The sequence below is a fragment of the Mirounga leonina genome, unplaced genomic scaffold (assembly GCF_011800145.1).
Source record: "Mirounga leonina isolate KUSES-001 unplaced genomic scaffold, KU_Mleo_1.0 Mir_91, whole genome shotgun sequence".
Classification (NCBI taxonomy): Eukaryota; Metazoa; Chordata; class Mammalia; order Carnivora; family Phocidae; genus Mirounga; species Mirounga leonina.
Genome location: NW_023270839.1, coordinates 7,213,125 through 7,225,825, shown reverse-complemented (window position 1 = coordinate 7,225,825; position 12,701 = coordinate 7,213,125). Strand labels below are relative to the sequence as shown.

At 56.8% G+C, this 12,701-nt stretch overlaps 2 protein-coding genes across 6 annotated transcripts; one reads left to right on the top strand and one right to left on the bottom strand.

Annotated features, from left to right (window-relative positions):
- The first annotated feature begins 770 nt into the window (after positions 1-770).
- On the top strand, positions 771-4,026 carry THTPA (thiamine triphosphatase). 2 transcript variants are annotated; one of them, XM_034993943.1, is made up of 3 exons: positions 771-1,141; positions 1,548-2,099; positions 3,159-4,026. In XM_034993943.1, the coding sequence occupies exons 2-3, from the start codon at positions 1,553-1,555 to the stop codon at positions 3,302-3,304; spliced, it is 693 nt and encodes a 230-aa protein (XP_034849834.1). In that variant the 5' UTR covers positions 771-1,141; positions 1,548-1,552; the 3' UTR covers positions 3,305-4,026. The 2 variants fall into 2 exon arrangements, with proteins under 2 accessions (XP_034849834.1, XP_034849833.1); XM_034993942.1 differs by having other exon boundaries at positions 773-1,141; positions 1,539-2,099; positions 3,159-4,023.
- Positions 4,027-4,208: 182 nt separating this feature from the next.
- AP1G2 (adaptor related protein complex 1 subunit gamma 2) lies at positions 4,209-12,283 on the bottom strand. Of its 4 annotated transcripts, XM_034993938.1 has the most exons (22): positions 12,159-12,283; positions 11,596-11,800; positions 11,046-11,170; positions 10,765-10,906; positions 10,542-10,638; positions 10,289-10,365; positions 10,075-10,170; positions 9,584-9,664; positions 9,184-9,282; positions 8,956-9,011; positions 8,672-8,785; positions 8,351-8,491; positions 8,212-8,266; positions 8,003-8,125; positions 7,210-7,299; positions 6,996-7,123; positions 6,645-6,749; positions 6,185-6,302; positions 5,966-6,101; positions 4,917-5,080; positions 4,604-4,702; positions 4,214-4,503 (listed from the first exon to the last, which is right to left on the bottom strand). In XM_034993938.1, exons 2-22 carry the CDS (start codon positions 11,797-11,799, stop codon positions 4,402-4,404), a joined length of 2,352 nt encoding a protein of 783 aa, XP_034849829.1. In that variant the 5' UTR covers position 11,800; positions 12,159-12,283; the 3' UTR covers positions 4,214-4,401. The 4 variants fall into 4 exon arrangements, with proteins under 4 accessions (XP_034849832.1, XP_034849829.1, XP_034849830.1 ...); XM_034993939.1 differs by lacking the exon at positions 6,645-6,749; XM_034993940.1 differs by lacking the exons at positions 10,289-10,365; positions 10,765-10,906; positions 11,046-11,170; positions 11,596-11,800; positions 12,159-12,283 and having other exon boundaries at positions 10,542-10,632.
- Between the last annotated feature and the right edge of the window lie 418 nt (positions 12,284-12,701).

Genomic DNA, 12,701 nt, shown 5'->3' with positions numbered 1-12,701 from the left:
CACTGTTCCTCAGCAAGCTACCTCACCCAGAGGGTCAGACACACAGTCTCCAGGTAATCATAGCCCTCAGAGAGAGAAAGGAGAAGGAGCTCTTCTTTATTTTATCTCCCAAAGCAGTCAAAGGGCCACCCCCACATCTTCCTGTATTTTAAGCAAACATGAGAGTTTCTCCCACTCCAGACAAAGGCTGCGCAGGGGCCACTGGCAACTCAGTGAAAATTCCTCAGGCTGGCACTCAAGGCCATTTCCACCCTGCCCTTCAACTGTATTTCTAGCCTCATCTCCTCATACACTGGCCAGGTGCTCTCCAGCTTCTTGGTCTTTGCTCATGCTGTTCCTGTCTCCGTCTGGGTCTCTGTTGAAATCCTGTCGTGTCTTTTGTTCCTATCCAAAACACTGTTCCTTCTCTGAAAGTTTTCAACCTTACCCTAAACACTCATGGCAGGATGTATTATCCCCTCTAAAACTCCTGAGTAGTTAAACTGGTCTTAGTTATCCCCCTTTGCAGCCCATTACCACTCGCTTGTATTTTGTGGGCCGCCATAATAGCCAATAAAATCTCTCTTGGACAGCGTCTGAGTAAGTGGCTTGGATTTCAGGCCTATTTGCCTAGGAAGTGAAGGGGCTGGAGACCTGACTGGGGCTCGGCTTCTTGCATCAGGCTGTCCGTGCCGCCCCTGCTCAACTTTAGGTTGAGTCCCGCGGGCAGTAACCGCAGCTTTCCTGTCACCATAGCGACGGGTGGGGCGAGAAAGCAAAATCTCCCTTTGGAACTACACCTCCCATCATGCACCCGGGCCCCAGGGTGCCGGGCTCAGCCTGAGGCCTGAGACCAGGGCCGACCCCCGGGAGCCGGCAGGGGTCGGGCAGGAGGAGCCGAGCGCAGGGGGACTTCTGCGCTCCCGGCCCACCGCGGAGGTCGCGGACCCCCAACACGTAGCGGGCCTCTGGGGCCCTGGCCTGTCCTCGGCACCGCCACATCGGGCCTAATATGGCCGCTCGTGCTGGCACCGGGCAGGTGCGCAGAGATCCGGGCCGAGGTCCAAGGCCAGGGACTGCTCCCGGCATTCCTCGCGGGCGTGGCGTAGGCTCCCATCGCCCATCTCCAGGTCCCGCGAATGGAAAACCCTCGGGCTTTGAGGTGAGACCCGAGGCTCCGCGGGCCGGGCCGGTGCTGTGGCGAAGGGCGGGGTCGTTGCGCGAAGTGAGCCACTGGACGCCTGGGGTAGTTGGTATAGAGGGCGAGTGTGGAAAGGAGGACCCCCCCTGCAGTCTTCCGGGGAGCCCTTTGAATTGAGGACATCAGCAAGGGTGTGAGGGATTACCTGGAGATCTGTCACCGTTGCAGAACCTTAAGATACCGGAGCCAGACGGGGGCCATCCATCACTGAGGCAGGGAGAAAGAGCTGTAGCCCCAACACAGAGCTCGGTGACAGCGTGTGCCTCACAAATTCTTGCGGGGTGGGGGGCGGTTTGCCGAATTGTCACCCTGCAAGGCTGAGCACCCTTGGGAGCTCAGCAGATGTTTATTGATTTAGTGATTGCAGGTAGCATGGCCCAGGCCTTGACTGAGGTGGAGCGAAAATTCATTCCTGGCCCTGACACAGAGGAGCGGCTGCAGGAGTTGGGGGGCACCCTGGAGCACCAGGCCACCTTCCGGGACAGCTACTATGACACCCCTGAGCTGAGCCTCATGCGGGCGGACCACTGGCTGCGACAGCGAGAGGGTAGTGGATGGGAGCTCAAATATCCGGGAGCGGCAGTGGTCTCAGGACCTCACACTGAGTACGTGGAACTCACAGTTGAGCCTGCAATTGTGGCCAAGCTCTGTGAGGTGCTGGGGGCTGACGTCCAGGGGGCTGGATGTGTGGCTGTTGTGCTGGGCCCACTGGAGCTGCAGGAAGTAGCTAGTTTTGTGACTAGGCGTAGTGCCTGGAAGCTGGTGCTATCTGGAGCTGATGAAGAGGAGACTCCGCTCAGGGTGGACCTGGATACAGCCGACTTTGGCTACACTGTGGGTGAGATAGAAGCCCTGGTGTATGAGAAGGCTGAGGTCCCAGCTGCCCTAGAGAAGATCCACAGGCTCAGCAGCATGCTCGGTGAGGGAGACAAGCCCTTCTGTGCTTTCCTTGCCTTCCCTACCGCTCTTCTGGATGTACCCACTGAACCAGCTAGAGGGGAGGGTCTCGGCATTATTCCTGTAACGGGGATTGTCTTGGCAATTTTTTGGAGGGCCCAGTTTGCTTTTACAGAAGCTGCCTAACTGGATCGGATCCTTCCTTGTCTTCCCTAGTCCTTGCCTCATTTAGTTCTCATACCTCCAGCCGCTCCAAGTTTGCGGCCGTTCTCTGCTTGAATCCTTCCATCCATCCCTCCTTCCCCCAATCCTGTCCTCTTAGTTTTACAACTACCTAGGTCCTCATTTAATTTTGCCCTGTTGGCTTTGAGTAAAAGGCAGGAACACTGTATTTATGTGACAGACAACAGGACAAGTCGTGGCAGATTTTTCTGTAGACAGTTCATCCACAGAAGTATGGGGTTGTGCGTCCCATGAGGCCTTAAAGTGGTGGAATGCTGCTCTTGCCTTCTCAGCAAACATACACTGAGTTGAGTTTCCTGCTCTCCGCCCAGCATGCTGCCAGGCTCTAACAGTAAGACCCTGACTTATCACGGCTCCATACCATATAGAGGCTAGAATTCTATGCGAATCCCACCCCATGGTTGTTGCTGCTTCTCTCCTTTCTCTATCCCTGTTCTCTGTGTGCATCTCTGCATGTGCTTCATTACCAACCTAATGAGCTTTGGCCTGCCTCCATGGGCTTTAATCTTGACTGGGGGACAGGAGCAGTAACCGAAAAGAGTGGATATAGAGGCCCTCTCTGTCTACATGGCACCGAGCGACTCTTCACCATTTCTCCTTGCTGGAGGAGAGGCTCATGCTTGGCTTCCCAGCCTCGCTCCTACCCGACGTGGCCCTTGTAGGCCCCACTGGCACAGGGCAGTCAGGGTGTGCGCTGGTGGGTTACAGAAACTGGTTGGATGGCATTCAGAATCCCAGTGCTGCCCTGGAAACAACTTTGGGGTCGGCTATGAGGGCAGGGAGCCGAGTCAAAGCATTTACAGCTGTCTGCTTCTCTCATTTCTCCTCTGGCCTGCAGGTGTGCCGGCGCAGGAGCGAGCACCTGCCAAGGTGATGATGTACTTACAGTGCTTCCGGCCTCAGGACTACCAGCACCTGCTAGAAGTATACAGCCCCAGAGAGAGGCCACAAGGGACTAAAGCTCCTGACAGCAGCTTGGGCTAGGGTGTCACTTCCTCAACAGCGAAGAGAACTCTGGGTCTAACGGGATTCCTTCCTGAGCACACTGTGCCTCTTCCCCTGGCCTCCTTCCCACAGTGACTCCTCTCTCTCCAGCTCTGCCTGTTCTTTCATCTTACCCTCAGCTATCCTTCCTTGAGCCCTCCCTGGCTGCCCCCTCCCTCATCCGTCAGATGCAATCTGTGGGCCGCCCCTCTCCCCTGGCCGCTAAGCAGCCTCCATTGATTTCCGCTCGTGTTTATAGGATTTCCACTTAGCCGTGATCAGTAGTTAAGCACAGGAAAATCCCTTGCCACCCCCCCTCCCTTGGTCGATGCCATTGATTCTGCCAGCGCCTCCTAAACCGCCTGACAGCTGAGTTAGAGATGAGGGGAGGCAGCAGGGACTTCCCTGCCTTGGGGTGTGGGGAATAGCAGCAGGTTGGGGAAGCGGGTGGGAATCCCTTTTAGACATCTGGAAGCTCTGGTTTCACTTTGCTACTGTGCCCTAGTCTGGCCCAGATGATAGAGTGCCTCCTGTGGCGGTTTAGGGGCAAATCTCCCGAACCTGGAGAGGGTAAAAAGAGCCTTTCTTTGTTGGAACAAGTTCCTAAGGCTCAAGGGAAGATACAGACTTCCTGGATAAGAAGACTTCCTGGGGCGCCGGGGTGGCTCAGTTGGTTAGGTGTCTGTCTTTGGCTCGGGTCATGATCCCAGGGTCCTGGGGTCGAGCCCCGCGTCGAGCCCCGCGTCGGGCTCCCTGCTCAGTGGAGTGTCTGCTTCTCCCTCTCCCTCTGTGATCTCTCTTGCTTTCATTCTCTCAAATAAACAATGAAATCTTAAAAAAAAACAAACAACAAACCTTCCCTTGCTATGATTTGTAAATGTTTTCTATCTCAAATATACCCAAATATGGCTTTCCCCCCTCAGGCTTTATTGGGCTTTCATTATTTGTGGGGGGTGGAAGGGCCCCCCCCCCCGATTTTGCAGAGGCAAACGCAGGACCAGAGCGCCACCTGCTGGTAGTCATCAGGTGCAGGCTCCAAGTGGCCGAGACCCTGGGGAGTTTGGGATACAGGAGGATTTCAGACTGAGTGGAGGCTGTTACTGCCAGGTCTCCACGGGCAAGTTGTTCACTTCAAAGATCTCCTGCACCGACTGGCCAAAGTGGTTGTAGGTGAGGCGCAGCTTTAGCCTCAAGGGGGCCTAGGAATTCGAGAGTGGAGACCAGGGTTAGCTCATGTGATTTCTGTCCCTGGGCCTTATCAACATGGGGTGGGGTGGGGGCGGGTGCTCCTGAGCTCACCTTGTTAGGATTGAGGATTCTGAGGAGCTGGGTCACTGGAAGGCCACCCTGAGCTGGAACTGTGTCCCCACTGGGGGCCTGTAGCTGCAGCTGGAAACTCTGAACACAAGAGGTTGGGCAGAGCACAGTAAGGCAACGAGCTGGGCTCAGGCAACCCCTCCACACCCAACAGTTTCAAAGCCTCTTCCCATAACACCCCAAGTGCTTATCTCTGCACGTCATTCCCTTCCCGTCTCATTCTTCCACCCACCTCCTCTACTTAGCCTTTCTCCTGGAGTGCCCAGGCCACCTCAAACCCTGGTCTTCTACAAACCTTGGGCACGGCAGCCTGACAGACAAAGTGGGTGACATCAGCCCCTGAGGTGTTGATAGCAGTGACCGTGATTAAGAGCAAAGCAGGGGTTCCAGGGGGGCGAACAAAAGACAGATTCAGCTGCAGTCCTTCACGCTCAAACACTCTGAGATTTGGGATGGAAGCTGGAGTATGGAGAGAGAAGCAGCTCAATGTATGGGGAAGATAACAAGTTCATTCATTCATTCAACAGAAATTAAGTGAGTGCCCACTGGGTGCAGGGCAGTGCTTGAGATGCTAGCGACAAAGTGGACAAGAAGATGAAGTCCCTATTCTGAGCTTATAGTTTAATGGGCAGAGAAAAACAATAAACAAGAAAACAACCAAGATAATCACAGACTACTTGGTGCTATGAGGAATAACTTAAATAGGAATGGTAGGGGAAGGTATCTGGCATTTTAGCTGAGGCCTGAAGAATGAAAATGAGCCAGTCATCTGATGTGCTGGGCAAGAACATTCCATGTAGAGGCGCCTGGGTGGCTCAACTGGTTAAGCATCTGCCTTTGGCTCAGGTCATGATCCCAGGGTCCTGGGTTTGAGCCTCGCATTGGGCTTCCTGCTCAGTGGGGAAGTCTGCTTCTCACTCTGCCCCTCACCCCGCTCATGCTCTTTGCGTCCCTCAAATAAATAAAATCTAAAAAAAAAAAAAAAAGAACAGACATTCCATGCAAAAGGAGCACAGATTACCAAGGGTTTCAGGTGAGACGGTCTGAGGAGCTGAGAGGGGCCAGTGGAGCAGGGAGTGGGAAAGTATAGGAGATGGGCTGGGAGGAAGCTGGGCCTCACAGGCCAGGATACGAAGTCTGGAACAAAGGGAAGGCATTGAGGGGTATCCAGGAGGGAACTGGCACAAGCTAATGAACCCTTTTATCAAGATGGGGATGTGATGGGGGGCTCATAGCACGGAAGAGGGCATGTGGCCCCCAGTCCTTGGCAAAGAAGGAGAAGCAGCACATTTCCACCCCTCCTTTTCTTAAGACGTCTCCTGTCTCCCCTTTGTTGAGGCTTACCTGGGGCTGGAGACGCACAGGGCAGGTCGAGGAGGTGTACTAAAGTGCCTCCTGGGGAGGGTTCCAGAGCAGGTGGGGGCTGGGCAGCCCCAGAAGTGCCATCCAGGAGATCTAACAGATCCAAGAGCTTGGAGGCCTGGGGGAAAGGGCAGAAGGAGCAGGGCTAGGTGCGGAAGCCAGACCAAGTCCTCTTCCCTCGGGGGCTTCTGGCCTCCTCACCTGCGGCTCTGTGGCAACAAGGGCTGCTTCCGAAAGCTGGGCCTCTTTGCTTTCCTTTGCTTCCTCATCCTGAGTGCCACCTCGCTCCACGAGAGGCATCTTTTCTAGGATGGCAGCCCTGAGAGGATGGAATACAGGTGTGTCCCTCTGGGTGGACCCCAGGCTTTTCATAAGAAGCACGTGGGAGGATGGCTAAGACCGTGCAGAACCCTGCACACGGTGGGTCGGAGGGCCCTTCTGATTTCCTAAGACCGCCACGCTGTTGCTGGTTTTCGGTGAGCGAGGAGGGCTGGGAGTCACCTTGGCCACAGTCAACTATGGGTGGGAGGCTCTGACTATGGAGGAGGAAGGACGAAGGGGAGGATGAGACCCCTGTACCCAGGAAGGGGCACTGGGGAGAGGCCACATGGGGACAGGGCAGGGGTTTGGGTCCTCCACTGCGGCACAGTGACGGTCGCACCTCATGTGGTCGTACTTCCGGAAGAGCGTGTTGTACTCCACGGCCCGCTGCTGCAGCTCCACGTCCAGGCAGCTCCCATAGATGGACACCACCTGGCGGATGCGGCTGGGCCACAGGGTGGCGTGTGAGCGGGAGGGCAGCCTGCCCTGCCCTTCAACTCCAGGATGTGGCACGGAAGGGAAAGGCCGCACAGAGCAGGGGGGTACCCACAACACCTGGCTCAGGAGGAAGAACCTAAGGACTGGGGGACTTGGGGTGTGTGCACGGAGAGAAACTCCGAAACTGGTGGGCACGGTGAAGGGACATCTGTCACTGGAGGCACCAAGAAGAGGGGCCGGGACCCTTTCTTACTTGTTGTCCCCACGGAGCCGGGTGCTGAGCTTCATGAGGGCTGTCAGGGCATATCCTCGGGTGGCCGGTAGGGACATATGGGACTGCAGCACCTTTTCGAGGAGTGCCAACACCTTCTCTTCCTCCACCTTTGCGGGGACATAGGCAGTAACCGTGGGGCATCTTGCCTCTCCCGCTGAGGCCCTCCTCAGTGTACTCCCGAGGTCGGTCTCACCTGAAGGGGCTCAGTTTCCTCACAGCCCCCCTCCAGCAGGAGGTCCCCGTATTCTCCAATGCACCAGGCTGCCACTTGCACCAGCGGTTGCTGCGTGGGACAAGAAAGATGCCAGGCTAGGTTCTGGGTCCCCTCCCCACTTCCACGCCCTGTGACATCCCTTTGCGCAGTGCAGAGCTTGTGGGGTTTGGAGAGGTGGGGAAAGGGAAGGCTCTTGCACAGTTTTGTAAGTTTGTCCGTCCCCCCACCCCTGCCAGCTCTGTCCTGGCTCCTGGTTGTCTTCTGCCCTCTGGTGGCCAAGCGTCAGAACTACATGGCCCCACCAAAAGGAGCTCAGTGAGAACCAAGCAAGAGGGTCCCTGCCTTGAGGAAGGGGTACGTGGTTTCTGCCCACCCTACTTAATATGGAAAAAAGACGGTAGATAGATAGTGGCTGGCTGCTGTTAATCCACTCAACATTCAAGGTAGTAAAAACCTGATACACACAGAAAGAGCTCTATCTCAATTTGATCGTCAAGACAGCTGTGGGAGGCAGGCAGGGTAGAGAGCTGAGTACACTGGGCATAAGGAGACTTAAATTAGTCATCTGTGGTTACAGAGCCAGTAGGTACTAGAGCCAGGACAGAAGTCCAGGTGTTCTAACTAAAACCAGGGCTCTGTCCTTGAGTGTCTCCATTAAACGGGTAGCTGTGACCTCCAGGGAAAAACAGTGGGGCATCAGGTATGGGGAGTAGGTGGCCCAGGAAGGGCTGGGAGGCTCAGGCAGCCCTGGGTCTGGTGGGGGGAACAGTACTTGGGAGATGTCGTCTGCCAGGGCGCTGTAGAGACGGCGCACAGAGTAGGCGTGTAGCTCCTGAGCACCCCCAATCAGCTGGGTCAGGTTGGCCACCGCATCATCCCGTACATGGGTGCCTGCCTGGAGGGGGTGAATGTGGCCAAGGGTTCAGGGTGGTGAACCTTGCCCACTCCCTCCCAGCTCTCTTACATCAGTCCCTGCCTCACCGTTGTCAGCACACGCAGGATGGTGTCTATGTGCCACCGCTTGGTTGGGGCAAACCTAGGGGACATATGCTTCTTCAGCCCTGGTACGGACCCTCCCCAGAGTCTACCGTCTCTGCCTTCTGGGCACCTGTCACCTCACCTCTCTGCTGCCAGCAGGATGCCTGAGGCACAGTCGGCCCGTAGATCAGGGGGGCAGGATTCCAGAAAGCTCTGCAGCTCTTGTGTCATGGCTCGCACATTGGAGCTATTCACCAGAGCCAGACTCAGTTCCAGGGCCCGCCTGGCAGGAGAGACATGTCGTCAATACACGGTGGCCGGGTCACCCTGAGCTAGGCCTCAGGCCCTTCCTTCTCCAGGCACCTGTTTCCTAGTCCCTCCACTTCAGCTGCTCTGACCCGGTCCAGGTCTTGGCTACCAGGCGCTGGGCCCCCTGCCTGCCTTCCTGTTCCTCTGTCCTCACCGGCTCAGGGAGGCGTCGGGTTCCCGCAGACACTCCACCACAGTGGGCCGGTGCCGCTGCACAGCGCTGTGATCGGACTGCACCATACGCAGCAATGACGTCAGGGCTACGTACCTGGCCAGAGCGGGGGAGGGCCTATCACGCAGTGGGCCTCAGCCCCCTCCCTGCCCCATCCTGCCCTAGTCCTGGAGTAAGAGGCAGCTAAATCAAGAGACGCTGCAAGGAGGAGGGCCAGGGACCAGGGGCTCAGTGGCACAGCCCAGCCAGACACCTGGGATGATTACCTAATGTTCCTGTCATTGTTGAGCAGAAAGCGGCCGAGAATGTTGACAGCCAGAACCTGCGGGAGGCAAAGGCTGAGGACAGTCCGGGAAGGAGCAACGCACTCGTTAAGGAGGCCGGCTGCAGGGCCCAGGATGATGGGTGGGGAGGAGAAAGCAGTGCACAGGACCGGTCTGCCCGGCTGGGGTTGGTGGGTGGGGCCGCAGTGGGAGGGGCATATGGGATGATACCCGCAGGCCGGCTGCAGCGCGGATGTCCATGATGGTCAGCACAGTCTCAAACAGGACCGCGTTGCCCGCATTTCGGCTGGTGTCTGTGTTAGTGGCCACCTGAGTGGATGGGGGAGAAGATGCAACTAGAAGGGGCTCGGTCCTCTCCTCAGGTCTCTGGAAGGTACCCACCACATCATCCCTTCATCATCTAACAAAGTTCCCCAAGCCCCCACGATGTGCCAGGGGCCACCACACTGAGACAGACTGTGTCCCTGTCCTCATGGAGATCGCAGTCTAGAGGGAAACGGAGACGTGATTATACGGCCACCATGGGGTGGGTGGTCAGGTGAGGGGTGCCTGGGGCTGGTAGGATCTCAGAGCCACACACCTAACCAGTGCCCACTCTCCAGCCTCCCACCTGGGCCAGCAAGTCATTCATGGTCTCACTGCTTTCTTCATGGTTCTGGCCCAGAATCCGAAGCAGACGAAGTATCTGGACCTGAGATGGGTTAAAAATTGAAAGGTGGAGGGGTTCAAAGGGTAAGGAGTTGGGTTGAAGAGAAAAATCCTGCACCAAAGAAAGTACTGCGAGGGGCCTGGCTGGTTTCCTAGAGTTTCCCTCCCCTTCCCCCCACACAGGTCCCCTGGGGTCCTGGGAGATCAGAGGCATGTGAGGCCAGGGGATTTGGAGACAGGCTTTTTGTTGTTGTTGTTACCAAACCGGATTTCTGACCTTTAGGTATCCCCCGCTTACCGCACTGGTCTCGGGATGACCCGTTCGATCCTGTGCCTGCCACCCTCCTGCCTGCCACTCACTGACCCAAAGTGTTCTCTGGGAGGTGGCCGCTAGCCATGGGCTTACTGCTAAGCTCTTTTTTCCAGGGATACAGCAGGACAGGGTCAGCCCACCTGCAGAAAGGGGTCGCTGACTCCAGATACACTGTGTTCTACAGAGTATCCCGTCGTCACCAGAGTCCGGAGGATCTGCACCAGCTGGGGAACCACCTGGAGGGAGGGCACAGCCTTACTGGGCATTATTCCTAATCCTCTCAACCTTCAGACCCATTCCAACCCCACGGCCCCTCTTTTCCTGGCCCAGGGCCTGCCCCTTTCACCAGCCCACCTTTCGAAAGTGCTTGAGAGCTGCAGGGCTTCGTTCACAGAGCTCCATGATCAGCGTGATGGTGCCCAGCAGGATGCCTGGTGTCACGGGGGAGGGCAGTGAATGGTGGGCCAGGGGCACAGGAGAGTCTACTGCGTGTGTGTGTTCATGTGCACATGCTACCCTGCTCCTAGCGGCTGGTGTTCCCATCCTATTTTTCACTTCTGTCCATAGCCAGAGGTAAGGCAGGGGATGGGGAGGCCCGTGGCCTTACCGTGGTGGCGTTCATGAAGCAGTTGGGCACAGGGTGGGAGGAAAATGTTGGAGAGCTCGGGGACCTTCCGGATCATGTGCACTGCAGTCAGAACAGCCTGCAGAGATCAGGGGGCTCAAAAAGGGGCAGGGGTCTCCCAGGATGGACCTCCCACCTTTAACACGTGGCAAACAGGACGGTTTCGGGGGGGGAGGGGCAAGTGCCTAGAGTCCTGCCATCTCACCTTCTTGCGCACATAGGAGCTGGGCTGCAGGAGCAGTTTCTCCACCTCAGTGGCCAGGTCCCGGCACATCTCAGCAGAGCCCACAGTGCTCAGAGTGCACAGGGCCAGGCCTTGTACTGCCTGAATCCCCTGGCTCAGGTCACTGCAGAGTTGGGAGGGTGGTCAGTCAAGCTCTGAGAAATCCATCCTTCCCAGTACCTACAACAGGCAGCCCCCTGGGACTTCCCAGTTCCCCACTCTCCCCTCTCCCTGATTCCAAGTGCTTCCCAGAACCCTCTCACTTCTTGATGCTGTTGGTAATGAGCAGGTGGGCATCCTGCCTCTCATCCAGTAGAAGCATGGCCCCCAGGTAGCCCACCCTCTTGTCTGTGAATCTGGGGGAGGCGATCAGTTTCAGGCACTCCATCTACAGGGAAGGGGGCAGACCAGGAAGGGGCAGGGGTGAAACTCGAGGCACTAACAGCCCTTTTCTATCTTCTTTACCACCAGATTAATTTATGGTAACACCATTTCCCATCATCCTCCCTTCAACAAAGGAAAAGGCTTAGGAAATTCAAAGTTAGTGGGTAGTTTGAAAGAACCAGGAGTCGAGGAGGTGGGAGAGAAAAGGAGGTGGCTTGAATGGGGCTGGCCGGAGAATGAAGGGTTCAGTCCAGCTTATGACCTACAGGGGTTGTAATGGGGAAGGAGGTCGGCAGTGCATGCTGTGAGGAAGGGCTCAGAAACTTTGGAGAATAAAAAAATCAGGGCACAAGCAGGTGAAGGTGTCCAAGACCCTGCCCCATTAGCCCTCCTCATCAAACTCAGAAGGGAGGCACCCCTGCCCAGTACCTGTCCAAAGTGGGCGGGGTAGCCCAACATGTGGACGTAGAGCAGTTTGGCCAGCTGGCGGTGCCTGTGCAGAGGGTCCCCATCGCGGAAGGAGGCGCGGATGTGGGCGCACTCCTTCTGGATCACCTCCCGCTCCTGGGCCTGGGTCTTGGCCCCACGGATTTCCTCGATTAGATCTTGAAGCTTCAGCGAAGGCACCACCATCCTGAGGGGGCAGAGCCCGGAAATGGAGAGGGCTTTGAACCTCTCGGGCCGGGAGTACCTGGCCGTCCAGCCCAGACTCGCTCTGTACCACGATCCTGAACGCCCAGGTCCTGCAGCTCTCCTAAAACCGAGCCCACATTTACCTTTGCCCACGTGGGTTTACCAAATTCCGCCCCCTCCTCACCGTGGGAGGAGATCCCCACTACGCATGCGCCTCCGCCCCACTCCGCGCCCATTTCGACGGAGCATGCGCCAGAACCCCGCCTATCCCCCCCACCCCGCCCCGCCCAATCCTCCGGTCCCACCTGGTTGCCCATCCCTAGCTCGGCCATTGCTTTCCTCCCTGGGTCCTGCGCTACCTCTTCCGCGGGATTCCTCCCCAAGGTCACACCTCAGGCGGACTCAGCTTCACACCAGGGCGCCAGCCTTAACGACAGCCTCACCTGGCTTGTTTCAACTCCGCTCCTGTTCCCCCAGCGCTTCCTGGTACCGGGCCCGACGGGGGTTGGTCCTTCGTCTGGTCCTTCCCTCTTCCCGCCCCCGTCACGGGACCCCGCCCCCCCTGGGCCGCCCCGCTGAGCTGTCTAGAACCCTCTGAGCTCAGGCCTCAGGCTTTGGAGTTGAGGGCAAGGAGCTGTCCTGGCGGCAAGACTGCATAACAGGCCTGGGGTTCCCCAAGAGGCCTCTTTGTACATTCTCACCCCCCAGGGAGCCTCAAGAGAGCTTGGATTTGAAACCATCGCACCCCAAAGGAGATGACAGTCCCCCCCCTTTTTTGAACTTTTTTATTAATATATTTTTTTGTTAAATTTCTTTGTATTTTTTTTCCTGCAAGACTTGGTGTTGGCGGCACTGTTGTAGTTTAACTTCAATCCCAAATTCCATGAAATAGAAATCAGAAG

Bases quoted from the DNA above. Each gene is read 5' to 3' on its own strand.
- THTPA (XM_034993943.1), top strand. From the start codon at position 1,553: ATGGCCCAGGCCTTGACTGAGGTGGAGCGAAAATTCATTCCTGGCCCT. The intron at 2,100-3,158 runs GTGAGGGAGACA...TCTGGCCTGCAG, and splicing joins CAGGCTCAGCAGCATGCTCG to GTGTGCCGGCGCAGGAGCGA.
- AP1G2 (XM_034993938.1), bottom strand. From the start codon at position 11,799: ATGGTGGTGCCTTCGCTGAAGCTTCAAGATCTAATCGAGGAAATCCGT. The intron at 8,126-8,211 runs GTGAGGCAGGGA...CACCCCCTCCAG, and splicing joins TCCTGCGTGTGCTGACAACG to GCAGGCACCCATGTACGGGA. The intron at 6,102-6,184 runs GTGAGGAGGCCA...CCTTTCCCCCAG, and splicing joins TTGTTGCCACAGAGCCGCAG to GCCTCCAAGCTCTTGGATCT.